Source organism: Dendrobates tinctorius, unplaced genomic scaffold (genome assembly GCF_039654945.1).
Source record: "Dendrobates tinctorius isolate UK_male_01 unplaced genomic scaffold, ASM3965494v1 ptg000029l, whole genome shotgun sequence".
In the NCBI taxonomy this organism is placed as follows: domain Eukaryota; kingdom Metazoa; phylum Chordata; class Amphibia; order Anura; family Dendrobatidae; genus Dendrobates; species Dendrobates tinctorius.
In genome coordinates, this window is record NW_027361697.1 from 21,732,873 (window position 1) to 21,751,858 (window position 18,986).

At 41.8% G+C, this 18,986-nt stretch overlaps 1 protein-coding gene across 2 annotated transcripts in view; it reads right to left on the reverse strand.

Annotated features, from left to right (window-relative positions):
* Window positions 1-14,089: 14,089 nt before the first annotated feature.
* Window positions 14,090-18,986, reverse strand: part of RPAP2 (RNA polymerase II associated protein 2) — a 113,494-nt gene continuing 108,597 nt past the window's right edge. For both annotated transcript variants that reach the window (XR_012231428.1, XM_073571456.1), the window contains one exon: window positions 14,090-14,313. Coding sequence is in view for 1 of the 2 variants with exons in the window: in XM_073571456.1 (XP_073427557.1) it covers window positions 14,154-14,313 (160 nt within the window). In the remaining variant the exon portion in view is untranslated. The remainder of the gene's footprint in view (window positions 14,314-18,986) is intronic.

The window sequence follows — 18,986 nt, forward strand, 5'->3', positions numbered from 1 at the left end:
TCGATCTATCTATCTCTATATCTATCTATCTCTATATCTAATGCTATGTATCTATCGCTCTATCTCTATAGCTATCTATTATCACTATATCTATCTATCTCTATCTTTATATCTATTATCTCTATCTCTATCTATCGCTCTATCTATATCTATCTAACTCTATTTCTATCTAACTCTATATCTATCTCTATATCTATCTCTATATCTATCATCTCTATATCTATCTATCATCTCTATATCTATATCTGTAGCTATCTATCTCTATATCTATCTATATATCTCTATATTATTATTATTATTATTACTATATCTCTATATTTCTATCTATTATCTATCTCTATATCTATCTATCTCTATATCTATCTATCTATCTATCGTTTATTATCCATTATCTATTTTCTATCTATCTCTATATCAATCTATCTCTATATCTATATTTCCATCTATATCTATCTTTATATCTATCTCTATCGATCTCTATCTATTATCTATCTCTATCTATCCATTATCTACTATCTATCTCTATATCTATCTATTTCTACATCTATCTTTCTATCTATATCTATCTAACTCTATATCTATATAGCATTATACCCTATGAGGGGGCAGCATTATACCCTATGAGAGGGCTATATTCTATGAGATAGCTGCATTATATTCTATGAGGGTGCTGCATTATACTATATGAGGGGGCTGCTTTATATTCTATGAGGGGGCTGCATTATATTCTATGAGGGGGCTGCATTATACTATATGAGGGGGCTGCTTTATATTCTATGAGGGAGGCTACCCCAACTCCTGCTGCATAATTAAGATTTGTACTACTTTATATTATACCCTGATATTAGCGTGTTTTACCACACAATTGGTGGTCTTGTATTTATTTCTATGTAGCTACATAGTGGGCCCCAAGAATGATTTTCTCTGGTGGGCCCAAGGTGCTCCAGTCCGACGCTGGTTGCCTGGGAAAGTTTAATAAGATTTGGGACGTGTGGAATACTTCTCGCCTTACTATATCAACATGTAGACAATTCCATCATGATAGCTGTAGTGAAGAATACATTGATTCACACTTTACAGTTTCATAAAGTCATTAGCATTGTGGAGGTTGTTTATGGTGGCAGGATAGTAGTAGTTTTAGTTTTATGATCGATATGTTGAATGTAATGCATCACTTTGAGCTATGCATAGCCAATTATTTAGAATAACGAACAATGAACCCTTTTTCTTTTCTTTTTATTTACCCCTTAATTGTCCATAGGCCTCGCAAGGGAGTGAGGATCTGTGGGATTGAAGTCTGTACAAATAGCTCATTATGCAACCTTGTTGTTTTACCATAATGAACCTGTATATATTACATTGGTTATGTACCAAATATGTTTGCTTGTTGCTGTTTAATAAATGAATTTAAAAAAAGAAGCAACAGGAGATTGAACATGTTATGCAAAGTCACTGGTAAAGTGCAGGAGGGGAGATATGTTACACTACGCTTAATGGCGGCAGTGATCTAAAACCCAGAGATTTTCCTCCAGCACACTAAGTGTGGCGAGGGTTTAAAAGCTAATTATATAATGGGCTGGCCTTTATATGGACATCCATAGAGTGGGTGGGAAGATGTCCACCTTATCTCCACCCCAGGGTGTGGTCTGGAGCTTAAGTAGCTGGACTCCAAAGGCAGCAGGGTTCAGTGTCTGGAGAGGAACACTCCAGAGAAGTCTTTGTGCCTGTGTTAAAGGACCTGAACAGTGGCCCTTGCTAACCTTGAGCGAACGGATCCTCGCTAGGAGGACTGTGCTTTGTTTTGTCGTGCTGCTTTGTCCAGAGGGCCATGTTTACTTTTTCCAGCTTGGTTTATGCTGCATGTAATAAACCAAGGATGTTCTTAAAGAGACAATGTTCTGTTTGTACCTCTGTGTCCAGCCAAGTGAGCCGATCTACCACAGTGTGCATAGCAAGGTCATGCTGCAATGCTGTGCATTATGTTCATTTTTTGCAGTGTTTTTTTTAGGTAGACTCCAGGAGGTATTCACCTGGAAAATACTACGTGTGCATATACCCAAAGGAATCAAATTTCCCTCAATAAATTCAGAATACATGGCTCCTACAAGGAGTATTTCTATACAAATATTTTATTTTAAGAATATATTAAAAAATATTAGTGTGTTAAATAATGGAAATGAAAATAATAGTTTTAAAAATAAATAAATGTGTCTCTAGCCAAAACTAAAAGTTGAGGATGGCAATTGATCCTAGCAAACAATGCAGCTCCCAAAGGTTAGTAGAAATAAAAACAAAAAGCGCTGTGAACTGAAATAAATTGAAGATTGTGACCACAATAGGAAACAATCAGTGTGATAGTAGATATCGCGAGGAAGAGGACACATGGGCTTCCCACCAGCATGTACGGAGGATGATGGTAAAAGGGTAAGATGAGCCCAAAGTTTAAAGCTTTAGAAATTTCTTGGGATGTTGAAAAGTTCAATCCAAACATCAATAACAGTAGATGTTTGCTGCCTTTCCTAATAGCAAACTGCAGCATCTTACCTTTCCAAAATGTAATTGGAATAACAAAAGTATTAATGTAATAAAAATTACATGATTTTACTCTTTGGTCACAAAAATGGATTGCATTAAAAAAAAACAAAAAAAAAACCAAGAAAAACTATATTTCATACTGGCTATTCTTTGACAGTTTTTGATGTACTAGTGGTCTGTGACATAATGAATTCTAGGAAGTACCAGGAGATTGTCACCAAAAATACACCTATCTCCGCCATGAGATTGCTTCTCGAAGAAATAATTGTAGAAAATCAAAATGCTGCAATTTCTTTCACTTTGCACATGAAAATCTGTTTTTATTGAAAAGTGCAAACCATAAATTCTAGGCCAAGAATATGAACGAAATGGAAATATTCTGCGTGAAGGAGTGGTCCAAGACACTTTAGCCACTGTCCTTCTACTCTTCTACATTCTGACCTTGAGAGCCACATTCAGCTTTGAGAGAGGGTCGCGAGACACATCCTGCCCTGAGAGAGGGTCGTGAGCCACATCCAGCTCCTGTCCCCTCACAGTAGTGACAACCAAAGCCACCATTATGTGTATAATGATAACTAAAGCTTTTCCACAGAAATCACCCTTAAGCAGAATACCAAGATCCAAGGGGTTCCCACAATACCCCATTCAGTATTCTCCCATCAAGGACTCTGATCACACTGTCACATCCAGCTTCACACACTCCCTCTGACAGGTAACATCATCCTGTCTCCAGTGTACCATACTTAAATTATCTCTAAACCCCTAAGATTGTACATGTTCATCCAGATCTACTCTTCTGCGCAGTGCTACTCCAAATATACACCATTTTGAGATGTGCTCTTCATACCTGTATGCTAGAACTGGAACTAATTCACCAAGCTGGCAGACAGCCACGAGCCACAAATCATAGGACTGTGAACCACATTTGGCTCCCGAGCTACAGGTTGGAGGTTCCTGCTCTAAGACAACCTCCTTTATAAAAAGAAGGGTGCCACATCTAGGCATACATTCTGGCTAATTGGTGTCTGTGTAATATACTGTTTGTCAACACCAAGTTCACCAAAGTAAATGTCCTTTCTTTCGAAGTCTGAAGTATCAAGAAGGGAATCCCAAGGGGGCATAAGGGCAGGGATTGTCATCAAGAGAATTCTCTTTTGGTACTATAGAAAGCAAAGGATTGTTTTTTTAACCTCACCGTAATATTGAGGGTGCTAATCGTTTTGAAATACAAAGTGACAAAAAAAAATGTAAGTTTTTTTTTTATGTACACAAACATATTACTTGCTTCTATTGTGATACATTTAACAAAGTGAATTTAGATAGATAATGTACATGCATTTTTGACTTCATGAACGTTTCCCCACCAGGGCGCCTATTAATGACCACTCGGTTTACGTGAAGTCTTAATATAGATCCTATATAGGGTGTGCCCTGAGAATAGTTGACTGACTTTCTTGGTTTTTATCTGTTCTGGGTGAGCCCTCAAATCAGGTCAATACAATTAAGCTGTGCAGCAGAGAAGTAAATTGTAAGCTTGACTTAAGATCTCCAAACACGTACTTTACCAGTTGGCAAGCAAATCGTGACTCATAGACCATGTTTTATGACAGCCATATGCTGAACCTACCTCTATCTCTTCGACACAAAATTTTCTAATCAGGATCTATCATTAAACAAGATTCACCATAAATTTAAACAATTGCCACCCCTGCCCATTGACAACATATAATAACACACCATAAACAGGTAATTTAACCGTTTCTCCGACTGCACAATAGCTTTACAATTCCTATAAGTATTAGTCCTTTTTGAAGAGATACAACTCTAATTTCTACATTTTTAACTATTCTACCATTCTTGCAATGGTAAAACTGTACCCAAAAACAGCCAGAAATAACAGTGAAGAATGACATGTCAGCATTCCTGTGCCGTTAGGCTGTGTGCACACGCTGCGGATTTGGCCGCTGCGGACCCGCAGCAGTTTCTGCTGCGGTGTACAGTACCATGATTCCCTATGGGAATCAAAAACCGCAGAGCAGACGGTGCGGAATTTTCCGCACGGATTATCTGCGGTTTTCAATCCGCAGAAATAATTGACATGTCAATTCTTTCTGCGGATTCCCCTGCGGTTTGCCATCTCCTCCATTGAGGAGATGAAAAACCGCAAGGCAAAACCGCAGAGCAATCCGCAGGTAAAACCGCAGGTATTTTGACCTGCGGTTTCACCTGCGGATTTTACAAAATCCGCGCGGATGAATCCGCACCTAATCCGCAGCGTGTGCACACAGCCTTAGGGTTGTGCTCGCAGACAGGTATGCCAGTGCAACGCCCCACCATTTTGCTCTACTGTCATAATATAGTCGGATCCTGCTGTCATACCCATTTCCAATTGTGCACTACTTTCATGTTAAAGTCTAGAATATACATTAATTTATCTTGCAACATTTACATTATATGTGCAAAATGATCTAAGCATCTTGCTGGACATCTCATTCCAAAGCCATAAGTGATAACATGGTTCTAGTTCCACATGGGTGTTAATGTCTATGACTCCAACCTAACGAGAAGTCTGTCCAGAAGAAAGCGGACCACCAGCAACAATGGCATATCCGATACCATGCATATCTGAGATAGCTATATGTCTTTAGGTCTTGACCGCCTTTCACTCGTTGCGATTTTTATTTAGCTGTGAACAAGAATCAGAATTTTACAATAACAACAAAGTGAATGAGATTTCTGAAATCTGCACATGCTTCTTATCTATTCTTTACAGATTTGAACAATCAAAGCATTTTTTTTTCTAAACTGTAGAATGTCAATTCTTTCAGCGTTTTTCATCCAAATAAATGGGAAACGAAGCATGTAAAAAACGCATAAAAAGTGCAAATTTTACGCAGCCTTTTTCCAGCCAATACTGTTTTTTTTGCAGCAGAAAAAAAAAAACCTGCAGCTCTATGTGCACTCAATGTGTGCACATAGACTTAAAGGGGTTGTCCAATTTTTTTTCATGAAAATCTGCAGTCACATAGGAGTACTGAGCACTGTAAGATGTTCGCCAACATTGATTATACAATGTCTTATTTGTATTACTGCTATATAGACTATATAAAGTCTCCGTAATGCAGGCAGATAGCTCACACAATTGGGTCAAAACGTGCGCAAAGAACCTCAAACTTACAAGAAGATTCAATACAGCCGTAACACAAATTAATTTACAGGAATACTAAGTGTGCCAAAAAAAAGTTTTCAGCGATTTTTATGTAAGAAAACAAAATGCAAATTTATACTTGAAGCAGCTAAGAAATCATGTCCCCAAAGTGCTCACTTGCCTCGTGTATAGGGTGACATTGCTCCGTGCATTCCAGTAGGTCACTTTCTAAGGCAAAAGTTCAACAGACTGCCAGCTAGTAAAAACTTGACTCCGAGCTTTCCTTTGCCCCCCACATCCGATCACTGGCTCTCTCTTGTTATCTCCACCTCAAAAAACATTTCTAGAATTCGACCTTTTCATACTTTCGACTCTGCAAAAACTCTTACTGTTTCTCTTATTCATTCTCGTCTGGACTATTATAACTCTCTACTAATCTGTCTCCCTTTTACCAAACTCTCCCCTCTCCAATCCGTCCTGAATGCTGCAGTCAGGATCATATTCCTCGCCAATTGTTACACCGATGCCTCCACCTTGTGCCAGTCCTCACACTGGTTACCCATCTACTCCAGAAACCAGTACAAACTTATTACCCTCACTCACAAAGCTCTCCATGGCTCAGCACCACCCTACATCTCCTGCCTCGTCTCTGCCTACCACCCTACCCGCGCCCTCCATTCTGCTAATGAGCTGAGGTTAACATCCTCATTAATCAGAACCTCCCACTCCCGTCTCCAAGACTTTTCACGTGCCGCACCAATTCTTTGGAATGCACTACCCAGGCTAGTATGATTAATCCCCGATCCCTTACAGTTTTAAGCGTGCCCTAAAAACGTATTTGTTCAGACTGGCTTTTCGCCTCAACGCATTAACCTAAATATCCCTGTGTGGTTCATTTCAAAATGTTTTACCATATTCAGGTTCCTCGCATCATGTTCTCACATGCTTTTTGCATTTAATAGCCCTCTGTGTCTGTACTGTTACATATTTAGACTGTTAACTGGTTCACGCAGCAACAGGAACACCCGATTCTTACCCTAGGGATGTCCAAACAAGAAAAACAATAAAAGCAATTGTTACCATCCACTTTTCATGTCTCCCCTTTTCCCTTATAGATTGTAAGCTTGCGAGCAGGGCCCTCATTCCTCTTGGTATCTGTTTTGTTCTAAGTGTTTATTGTTATGCTGTAATGTCTTGTCAGTAGACGTCCCCTCTATAATGTAAAGTGCTGCGAAATATGTTGGCGCTATAGAAATTATTACTATTATTAATCCATTCCTCACCCCAGGTAATACATATCCATTGCTCCAGACTCCATTGGTATTGGAGTAAGGGGACTCCAGCAATTGGTATGAACATGGTGATTTTAGGCTTTTTGTGCTTGATTACAGAAACCCATTTCATGAAGCTCGTCAGTTCTTTTATTAATAGCTCATATTTAAGCAGAAAGTAGAAAAGGACCATTTTTTCAAACCACGAAGTTCAGCATTTGGCATCTGGGAGTTTGGGTGGTCTTTCACTTTGTGATCGAGCTCTGATTATTTCTATAGTTTCTAATAATACCATTAAAAGGGGTTTTTCAATCTGTAAAGAAAAAAAGTCTGCAGTCACTATGTGACTGCAAACTACCGCAGTGCGCACACTGTCACGATTCCCCTGAAGCCACCGTGTGAGAAGGCAGTGAAGTGACTGCATGTATGAAATTTGCATGACTGTGGTCACACGCCGACTAGACTCTCCTCCACGTCTCTTAATAGGACATTGAGAAAACCCAGATGAGAATCTACTAGACATGTGACCGCAGGTATGGAAATCACATTCATATAGTCAAGTGACCACCCATTCGCACGCTGGCTACGGGGAGGAATCATTACAGTGTGCGCATCGCATTTGGCTCAGTGGTTAGCACTGCAGCCTTACAGCACTGGGGTCCTGGATTCAAATCCCAACAAGGACAACACCTGCCATTAGTCTGTATGTTCTCCCCGTGTTTGCGTGGGTTTTCTCTGGGTTCTCCAGTTTCCTCCAACATTCCAAAGACATACTGATAGGGAATTTAGATTGCGAGCCCCATCGGGGACAGTGATAATGTCTGTAAAGCGCTTTGGAATTAATAGCGCTATATAAATGAGTAAAATAAATAAAATAAAATTTGGCAGTTTGCATTCTCATAGATCGGATTCAGACTTTTCCACTCCTCCTGGAAAACTCCTTTACAAATTGATCGGAGGCAGATTTAGCGAATCAAAAAATTCACAAACTCACTTGTGAGAAAGGCAGCATCCTACCAGTGTCAGCGAGCTCTTCAGCACAGCACGTATCGCTACCAATAATTTCTCTTTGGAGATTACATGGCTGTGTGCTTGATTTCCTGCTCCTCTTTGCAATGAAATGAAATGCTGAAATACCAAAATATGACAATTTAAAGCGGCATTCACTTAAAGTTGCAATGTTAGCAAGAAGTAGGACCAGGGCCGGACTGGGACTACAATTCAGCCCTGGCATTTGAAGTTACACAGGCCCACTAGTCACATGGTGACTATATAATTTCTTTGTACACTTGTAGGTTACAAGAAGTGAGAGGAGATTAACACGACTATATAACATGTAGTCACAGCTGTGCCAAGTATTTCAGCTCAGTTCTATTTATTGCGTTTTGGTACAGTACTCCTCCCAAAGCTCTGTCCCCTTTTGTACGCACGGTGACAGAATTCCTGGCAGAACTGCTATCCATTGGGCAACCAGACCCCCTGGTCATAGCTGCCCCTATCATACCTCCCAACTTTTGAAGAAGGGAAAGAGGGAGAAAGACAGCGGCGTGGTGCGCGCCGCTGCAAATTTTAGGCCACGCCCTGGCCACATCCATTTCGCAACTAGTCACACCCATGTCCACGCCCAACCGCACCCATTTAGCACTGCTGATCACACTGACTGGTACTGAGGGCACAGTGGCTGGCATTATGGGCACACTGACTGGCACTAAGGAAGAGAGAAAACAGAGAGAAAAAAGAAAAACAGAGAGAGAAATGGGGAAAGAAAAAAAGAACAGAGAGAGACAGAGAAAGAACAGAGAGAGAAAGAAAGAAGTAAAGAAAAGAAAGAAAGAAAGAACAGAGAAAGAAAGGACAGAAAAAGAAAGAACAGAGAGAAAGAAAATGAGGGAAAGACAGAGCAGAGAATGAGAAAGAAAGAACAGAGAAAGAAAGAAAAAGAAAGACTCTATAAAGATACTATAGCAGCCCGACCACCATTGTAGTGCCCACCTGAGCCTCCCGATGCAGGACATATCATGATCCGCTCACATGGCCGGCATCCCCGATTCCAAGGCGATCCCGCTGTCCGCGCTGTCGGAGGAGGACATGGTGATAGAACTGAAGCATTCCTTGTTCCGTCACAATCTCCTCATGAAATTATCTCATTTCCGGTCAGCTTCCAGCATATCACTTCCGGGGGAACGTCATGTGTGAGTTTTAAAATGCTCCTTGGTGCTCCGCCGTGTACTCCTGTGTCCGTGGGAAAAGCCCGCTTTGTATGCTTTGTACATATATGGCTCCGCTCCGTACACCAAGTACACACATGGCTCCGGTCCGTACACACACGGCTCCGTTCTGTACACCTCATACACACACGGCTCCTCTCCGTACACATCCAGCTCTGCTCCGTACACCTTGTACACGCGTGGCTCCGTTCTGTACACCTCGTACACACGCGGCTCCATTCTGTACACCTCATACACACACAGCTCCTCTCCGTACACATCCAGCTCCGCTACGTATACCTCGTCTCGTACACACACGGCTCCGCTCCTTACACCTCGTGTACACACAGCTCTGCTACATCTACCCTGTAAACCCCTCCTGACCCCACACATACTTACCTCATCCAGCACCATGACAACCAGCACAGCAGAGTCTGGCAGACACCAAGAGGCAGGGCTGTGTGCACAGGACCTGTGATGAGGTCACAGGAGGGGCGGAGTCAGGGGGTCACATGATCGGGGGTCACATGATCAGGGGTCTAGACAAAGGCTCCTGATCATGTGACCCCTGACTCCTCCTCTCCTGTGACCTCATCACAGGTCCTGTGTACAGAGAAGAGAGCAGGCAAGCGACGCTGTGAGTGGCTGGGGGGGGAGGTCTCAAGCTAGGGCTAGGATGGGGTGCGTGGCGGCTTATCTCCCTGCAGTGTGGGATTGAAAAATCCCGGGAGGGTTAGAAACTATAACCGCCGTGCCTGCAGAGGGCCGGCGGCAGGAACAACAGCCAGGCCAGTGGCCGCATCAGCTGGCAAGTGGCCAGATGAGCGGGCGCTGCCGCCCGCGGCCCACACGACAGCGGCCCAGCGGGAAAATGCCCGGTTGGTTATATTACCAATCCGGGCCTGAGTAGGACACAGATAGGATGGAGAATATAAGAGACAATAAAAGTAGAAGACTGTTAACCATGATTATAGATGTTTAATTTGTATTTTCGATACACTGGGCCATTGCACTTTTTACTGTGACAAGGTTCTCACCGTAAGGGCCCCGTCACACACAGTGATTTTGTGACACATCAGCGATCTCGCCATCGAGATCGCTGTGTGTGACGGGGATTAGCGACTGGCCCCCCTGCCGGGTACCGCTGATCGTGCTCGAGCGGCCTGGGCGGGCCGTTTTTGATCGCTGGTCTCCCACTGCCCAGCGCGCATCGCTGCATGTGGCATTGAGAGACCAGCTATCAGCGACGCTGGTTACTAATGTAAACATCGGGTAACTAAGAGTCGCGCTGCTCCTGGATACCTGACGTTTACATTAGAAACCAGCGTCCAGCGTCGCTGGTCCTGATCGCTGGGGCTGTCTATGTGACAGCTCACCAGCGATCAGCCTAACGATGTCCCAGCGATCCCATCATGTCGGATCGCTGGGACATCGTTTAGTGTAACGGAGGTAGAGGGCCTGCAAGATCTCCAGCTGCTCTTCTCCGTTGTCATTAGATTTCCTTGTTTACTAAACACTCCTCGCACTTCACTTCATGCAATTCAAACTGATACTTTGTGTTTCTCCTTTTACCTTGTCTCTGTCAAAACTGTTTCACATTGAACACTAATTTCTTTTGGATTCTAAAATACTTAAACCCTAATCTTAAGATGCATTTACAATGAAAGATAACTCTGAACAAGCATTCTCAAAAAAGCTCATTTCACGATTATCTTGCCGTTTAAAAAAAGCTGCCAATGACCAGATGAATGGGCAAAATGCTTGTTCATCGGGTGAAATGATCTTTTGTATGGCACAAAAGGTGATCGTTCAAAGGCTTTGTCTTTACATTATGCTGCTCTCAGATTATGTGGCCAAAAATGATGACAGATTCCCTTTAAATGTTTATTCCCAACATGTAAAATCATCCACAGAACAAGCGATAACCTGCTGACCAGTAGGGGATATGCAAATTGCCTCTTCAGAGAAAAAGAGGACTTGAACTCTATAGCGCCACCTGTTGGTAGTAGCGATCCTACATGTCACAATCAACCCTTTAACGAGTCTTGTAATATGACTTAGGATAAAAGCCAAATCAGAATCTCAATTTTTCTCTGAAGAGGCAATTTGCATATTATTTTCCCAGGGGAGCATTGCACGGTGAATAAGCCTCCTTACCTTGACAAGCCAGAGCTGGCATGTCACTCTCCACAAGGAGAAACCTTACCCCTTAGACCTCAGTAGGGGATACACACTATTCTTGAGAATAGGGCCCTAAAATGCTCTATTTTCTATAGGATGCAACAGAATGAATAAAGTGGTGGGACGCATGTGCATAAAGCTCAATTCCAACAGGCATTTAGGAGCTCTGTTCGGGATTGATGAAGGCTTCCACTGATCTGAAGGTTGGTTATCATCTATCTTATGGATAAGTGGATAACTTCCCATGGACAGCACGGTGGCTCAGTGGATAGCACTGTAGCCTTGCAGTGCTGGAGGCCTGGGTTCAAATCACACGAAGGACAACATCTGCAAGGAGTTTGAATGTTCTCCCCGTGTTTGCATGGGTTTCCTCCAAAGACATACTGATAGGGAATTTAGATTGTGAGCCCAATGGGGACAGTGATGATAATGCATGTAAAGTGTTGTGCAATATGATAGCTCTATATCAGCAATGAATAATAAATAAATTCTGTAATAAATAACTACATTTAATAAATGCTTAAACAAACACTTAAAAAAAAAAAAAACTTTGACGACCCTTTTGAAGTAAAAAAAAATTGGAAATCACATAAAAGAAAAAAAAAAAACAAACAACTATATAATCCTACTCTCAAAGCACATGATTTCTTCCTTCCTTATGAGAGTTTACCCCACATTTTCTTGCTCCGGCTTCTGCTGTGTGAATTGTGCACCACCATGAGAATTGCAGAAAAAAAAAAATATTTATATTTAGCATGCTTAACAGAAATAGATAGATTTTGCAAAAAAAAAAAATAGTAATCTCCATACATTATAGATCTGGAACGCTCATCGTGACCCCTGCACTCCTTTTTGGTAGGAACAACTATAGTGATAATACCAACTAAATGTGATCTAAGCATTAAAGTAAACTGAACAGTATATTATTAGACAGACATATCATTATTACTATTTTTACACGACATTGTGGTAGTTTTCTTTTACTGAGTATATGTATTTTTGCTCAGAAAAAAAAAAGAAAAAAAAAAAAAGTATTTTACAGCAGCTGCACCGATCAAACGTATGTCAGCGTGGATGCCACCATGAGACCCTCCCGTAGACCTGGTGCATACAGCCAACCGCTCAGTGACTTTCTAACCACATACAAGCCTTTGACACATGTCACCCTTCCCTTTAGGGCTTAACCACATAGAAATACAAGAGAAAGCTGAATAAATCTTGGCACACCTCAATTTATTCTCACAAATAGTATGTGCTTCTGATTGTAGAAAGTTTTCTTAGAAAAAAAAAATATGAGAAAGTGTTCAGAACAAGGCAAGGCTTCACATGCACACGTGTTGGGGGTATTGCAGTCTACAGCAGACATAAGGGGGCTACCATGCCATAAACTAGAAGCGCTTTCCCTGTGCTGTGGTTTCTTGCAGATGTACAGCAGCCAAAATTATGAACCTGTGAGCACAATTGTAAAGATTTTAATTTACCGTTCCGAAAATGAAAAAGTAAAAAAAAAAAAAAAAAAAAATCTAAACAAAACGATGAAAATATAATGGAAATATAACAGAAACGATCCTTAGCAGCAGCACAATCTGTAAATGCGAACATACACTATAATCTACAATTATTGACACCTACATGACTTCCCATTCCAGATCCATAGATATTAACATGGAGTTAGTCTTTCCTTTGCAAGGAAAACCAGCTTCTACTCTTCTGGGAAGACTTTCTAGAAGATGTTAGAAGCAACTATGGGAATTTTTGCCCATTCAGCCGGAAGAGCATTTTTGAGGCCAGACCCCAATGTTGAACGAAAGAACCTGGAGCACAATCTCCCTTCTAGCTGATCCCAAAGGTGTTGGATGTAGTTGAGATCAGGATTGTGTGGCCGGTCATGTTCTTCCAACCCATACTCACCCAACCATGTCTCTATGGACCTTCCTTTTCCCTCAAACTGTTGGCACAAAAATGAAAGAATAAAAATGGTCCAAAATATCTTGTGCTGAAGCATTAAGATTTCTCTTCACTGGAGCGAAGGGGCCAAGGCCGACCCCTGAAAAACAAGCCAATAGCATTATCCCCCTTACAGATTGCTCAATGCAATCAGACATTTAACCTCCTCCTGGCTTTCGCCAAACCCAGACTCGTCCATGAGATGCCAGATAGAGAGGCATGATTTTCCACTGCTCTAGAGTCCGGGTCTACTACCCCACTCTATCCAATGCTTGGCATGGTGCTTGGTGATGTAAGGCTTGCATGCAGCTGCTTGGCCTATGCCATAAAGCTATTGGCGCACAGTTTGGAGGCTACGGAGGCTGGGATTGTACATTTATGGAGTAAGCAGAGCGTTGGTACTTTCATGCACTACGCGCCTGGTGACCCCGCTCAGTAACTTTATGTGGATGTCATATTTGTGGATGAATTGCTGTGGTCTCTTATCGCTTCAACATTTCAACAATACTATTCACAGATTGTGACTTGTTACACCGGTGATGTCCAATTAGAGGAGCATCGTAGAATTCATTGAGCTCTTTAGAATAAGTCACACCTTGGCTAATGCTAGTAAAGGCAGACTGGGTAGCGAGGGTCCGGATGTTATACATTGGGGGCAATGAAAAACCTAAATGCAAAGATTAAGAGATGTGTCCCAATACTTTTCCCCAACATTGGATGTTGCAGCCTTCACGATGCCCAGTGGAGGCTCTGGTAAGAAGACGCCTGGTCAGTGGTTGCAGATTTACAGACAAGAATAGTTAAGTTTTTTCTTATCATTTAATTATATTTTATAATCATTAAAACATAATTCCTAAGAACCGGCTAAATTGAAGATAAAGACAAGGTACGGCTGGAAAAGTTCTTTTTCAAGCATTCTAAGTCTTCGGTTTGAAAGTGCAATTCTTCCAAGAGACTGGATATAAACTTGGTGTAGAGGAGATTCTTCTCGGAGTCCTTGTGACGAGGCATCGAGGGTAACAGACTGAAAGAGAAGAAGGAGGATATGACTAATATACGCGTCAAATAAAGTATTCACACTCTGTAGTATGGAGCAGATCATTCACTCAACTTTCATAGAAAAATGATATTAAAGTTATCAAAATGACCCAATCGCGCTCTCATGTCTCTAATAGGTCCAGATGGCGCCAGGTTTAACAACAAATGCAGGAGTATTGCTTGTTTGCCCAGGTACAAACCATTGACCCCCAGCGTCTAGCAAATATGATTTCAACAAAAAAAATGTGATCTCCTATTAATTCCCATTGGATTCTTGGTACTTCGCAAGTTTACAAATATCTCTGCAGTGCAAAGTGATGGGACGATACTTATCCCCGCTACCATTTAAAGAAAAACAGTGGGGAACCATCAAAAAATTGCATGTTGTACAAAGTGTCAGATTAAGTCTCATTTAAGCAAAAACAAAACAAAAACATATTCAAAAGTTAAAACCAAATATGTGGGGATTGCCTGACTGACATACACAGCCAATCCCTGCATGTTTTGTGGCTATTCGGGGGACGCAAACATCTGTCGAGCCCCTGCAATACTCGGTGCATACCCGGGCACCCTAGGCAAAGGCGAGTAACGAGCACTCGAGCTCAGCACTAAATAGAACCTGTCAACACCATTTAGGTATCTAAATTAGAGACATGCCATCATTATACAGTATGGTAACACAGTGCTGTATATGCCCGAAGTTAAGGTAAACCTGTTTTTTAATCTGAGGGCAGCATAATGTAAGGGCAAAGAGCCTGATTCCAGTGATATGTTACTTTTTCAGCTAGTTTTTTGGTTGTAGTTTCAATAGAATCAGTGTTTTATCAGCTGCAGATAAATCACTACAGGACTAAAGGGGGCTTTACACATAGCGATATCGCTAAAGCGTCACCGATTTTGTGATGCAGCAGCGATATTGCTCATGTGATACTTACCTCCGACCGGCTCCCCCGCTGTCTGTTGCTGATCGCTGTCTGTTGGCAGCTCACTAGCGACCATTTAGCGATGCACCAGCGATCCTGACCGGGTCATATTGTGGTCGGGATCACTGGTGCATCGCTAAATGTAACAGGGCCGTATGTGTTGCATGCCAGGTATTCCAGCTCATCTATGTAGCCCACCCCCATCACTGATTGTCAGCTTCAGCTTTACAGTGTACACAGGAAGCTGACAATCAGTGGTGTTGGTAGGTTATACACAGCTCAGCATTCATAGCACTGCTATATGTACAGCAGATAAAACAGGGATTCAACTAAAACTGCACCGAGCATTCCAATAGGTGACACATCGCTGGAATCAGGGCTTCTGCCCCTGCACCGTGCTGCTCTGATTACATAGCAAAAACCTGCTGACAGATTCCCTTTAAAACAGCCACTAGCTGCTCTATCAAGTTAAGTTGGCAGTGCTGCTGTGGGGGCTAGTCCCTCAGCAGCTTTGATTGGCATGTAAAGCTGTGTTGGGCGGGGCATCAGACGCTGTCGACTGAGCAGCTAGTATTAAGTTGACCATAACTTTTGAGGCTGTTTTCAGAGTTGTTTTTAGTATTCATGCTAATAATTTGGCCAGTGGCATGTCTGGCTACCCCCCCCCCCAGCATACTTTTATGCCCATAGTTGAGGTATTTATACTGCACCTGGAAGGTTCCTTTAAATGAGTTTTTACTAAACCTGGACATGTGGCTGACGTGAACCATTGGTGATTCTGTCTAAAATGTATCCAGCACAGATCAAATGGTTTATTCAGCCATGTAACGAGAAGGGACGAATAGATGTTCTGTTCCCAATGAGCTACCGCTCCTCCATATCCCAAATTTGGCTTCAGGTCTAAAATATGCTGCAAGCAAACATCTACAGTTCTGGAGAATATAGAACATTCACAATCTGGGATAAATACATAAAATCTGTCACCTATCGTGGTGGCAAATAGAACTTGACCTCACATTTAGTTCCAGGCCAAGATTTCAGCTAACGTGATTCTCCCACTAAGATTTTTGGGAAATGATTATTTCATTAACTTCAGCCGCAGCCGCCGGGCACATGAAATATGAATGGACACAACTCCTGGGAAGTGATGGATCGATAACCACGGAGAAGGAATCACAACTCTGCATTTTATCACAGGCTGAGCGGTGAGGGCGCTTCCCTTTAACCCCCTCAGATTCTGCAACAGCTCATTTGCAAAATAAATAAATAAAACAAAAAAACATAATTTTTCTTTTTTTTTTTTACATTATGATACTTTGCACAAGAAAATCACTTTGCAACAAAGATATATATAAATACATATACATATTTTTTGCATCATGTTCTGAGATGATCTCTTCCGCTTTTCATTCATAGAGCGGTGTGCGAGTCTGCTTTTTACTTAACATGCAGCTGCAATACTTACTGGTACCATTTTGGTCACCATTTAGCTTTTCTTTGTGGGACGGGATGTACATAAATGTCAATTCTGTTCTTTTTTTGCAGTGTATAATAAGCGTTATATTATTAAGTTTTATTGTGAAAGCAGAAATACCAATTTGTGACTTTTTAAGCTTTGCTCATTTTTTTATTGGTGTTTTTGAGATGGTGTTAAATTTTTTTTCTTGCTAGATTACCCTCCCAAAAGAAATTAAACTTGCAATCTTATGATCGCATTAATAGTACATGACACTATTTTAGTAGTACTGTGTATTACACTTTCCCATCAGTGCTTCACTAGCAGCCTATCAGGCCCCACCTCTGACCTTAGTAACCCATCAGCACTTCTGATAATGCAGCGGGGGGGGGGGGGGGGAGCCGATGGGGAGAGATTCCCCTCTGTTAAACTCTTCATGTGCTGCTGTCACTAATAACAGGGGCATATGAGGGACTAAACTGCAAGGATCGTCAAGAACACTGATCCTAGCAGTCACACCGGGAATCTGCCTGTGTACATCAGTCAGTCTCCCACAGCTGATCACACCGGTAGAGACGCTGTACAGTGCAATTAGTATGACGTACATATCCGTCATGGAGCACAAAGTGACGTGCTCAGGACAGATATGTACGTCATAAGAGGTTAATGAACCTGGCTCAGAACATTGCACATCAAGATTGAGGCAGAGAACTTCAGTCTTGATGAATGGGCCCCATTGCGTTTTGGAGCACACCATCTCCAATCATCTGAGTGTCCATGTGTTGTTCTCAGTGGAAAGAGGCGAGACGCCTTTGGCGTAGAAATTCAGCAATCCAGATCCAGTGTAGTATGGTGAAGAATCCTTGGAAGTTTGGGGCTGCATTACAGCAAAGAGCGTTGTGAATTTTGTTAGGATTAACGGTGTCCCCAAAGTTCAGAAATACAGGTAGATACTTATCCATCGTGCAATAACCATCAGGGAGGCGACTGATGGCTCCAAATGTATTCTGCAGCAGGACAACGACCCCATTCAGCCAATGTCATTAAGAACTATCGTAAAGAAGAACAAGGAGTCCTGGAAGTAATGATACAGCCCCCCAAAAGCTCTGATCTCAACATTATCGAGTCTGTCTGGGATTACATGAAGAGACAGAACGATTTACTTAAAGGGACTCTGTCAGCAAGTAGAGGCGCTCGGTGCACCCTTGGTGTGGCCAAACAGTTCAGTTCTCCTTCCCACCCACGTGTTTTCCTTTTGTCTCCCCCACCCACCTCTTTTTTGAATCCAGAGAACGGCTAAGGCAGATGGAAAACTAGTAGGTGGGAAGGTTCACCATATACAGAAGATCAGTGGCTAGTTCTCCTAGATGTTTGGAACGTCCTCCTGCCAAGTCCTTTCAATAACTGTACAAGTACCTAGAAGAACTGGCGCTGTTTTGAAAGGTAAAAGCGGTCACACCAAATACTGCTTTGACTTCGATTTCTCCTTTTTGTCATTATCTTTGCATTTTGTTAACTGATAAACTATTAGCATTTCCATTTTTTACAGAATTTTTAGTTTTTAGCATTTTCCACAGCACTGTCTGTGTATACAGTGGCGCAACTTGAAGCTCGTGCACACCGATGCAAAAGCGCCGATGGGGCTCCCAATTATTGCAGGTCTTTTTATATGGGCCAAAGGGACATTTTGGGCTCTCTAGGCTCCAGGATCCGGGTCTGATTGCAACCCCTGCACCTCTAGTAGTTATGCCCCTGTGTGTACATGTATTATACAGACACATAAGTACACACGCATATATATTCTATATTTATGTATATATTCTATACTTTTATAACTGCACTAAAGCACAAGGAAGGTAGTAAGGCAGTAAAAGATTATCATAGCAGTAGGAGACATGGAGGCAACAGCTCTCTTCCATATAATATAGTTCTGGGTAATTTTATTGGTTATTGGGGGAAATTGTGAACTATTTTAAAGATAAAATAAAACTGAAGATTAAAAATCCGTCATTTTGAAAACTAGCCTTAATAAAAAAGCAGTATGCCGGTGTTTACAGCAGCACAGAGTGCGTTTCTGATTAAAGATGGAACATTTCAGCAGATTGCGTAAAATATTCACAAGATGAGGCCACAATGGATGAGTTTTCCATTACATAACCCCCAACCCTGAACGTACGGGTACGATCCCAACGGCAACGTCTCTTTAAGATATAAAAATCATAGCAATAAAAACAATATAAATACGGTATAATATAGCCTGACAACTGGGGGGCGAATGGA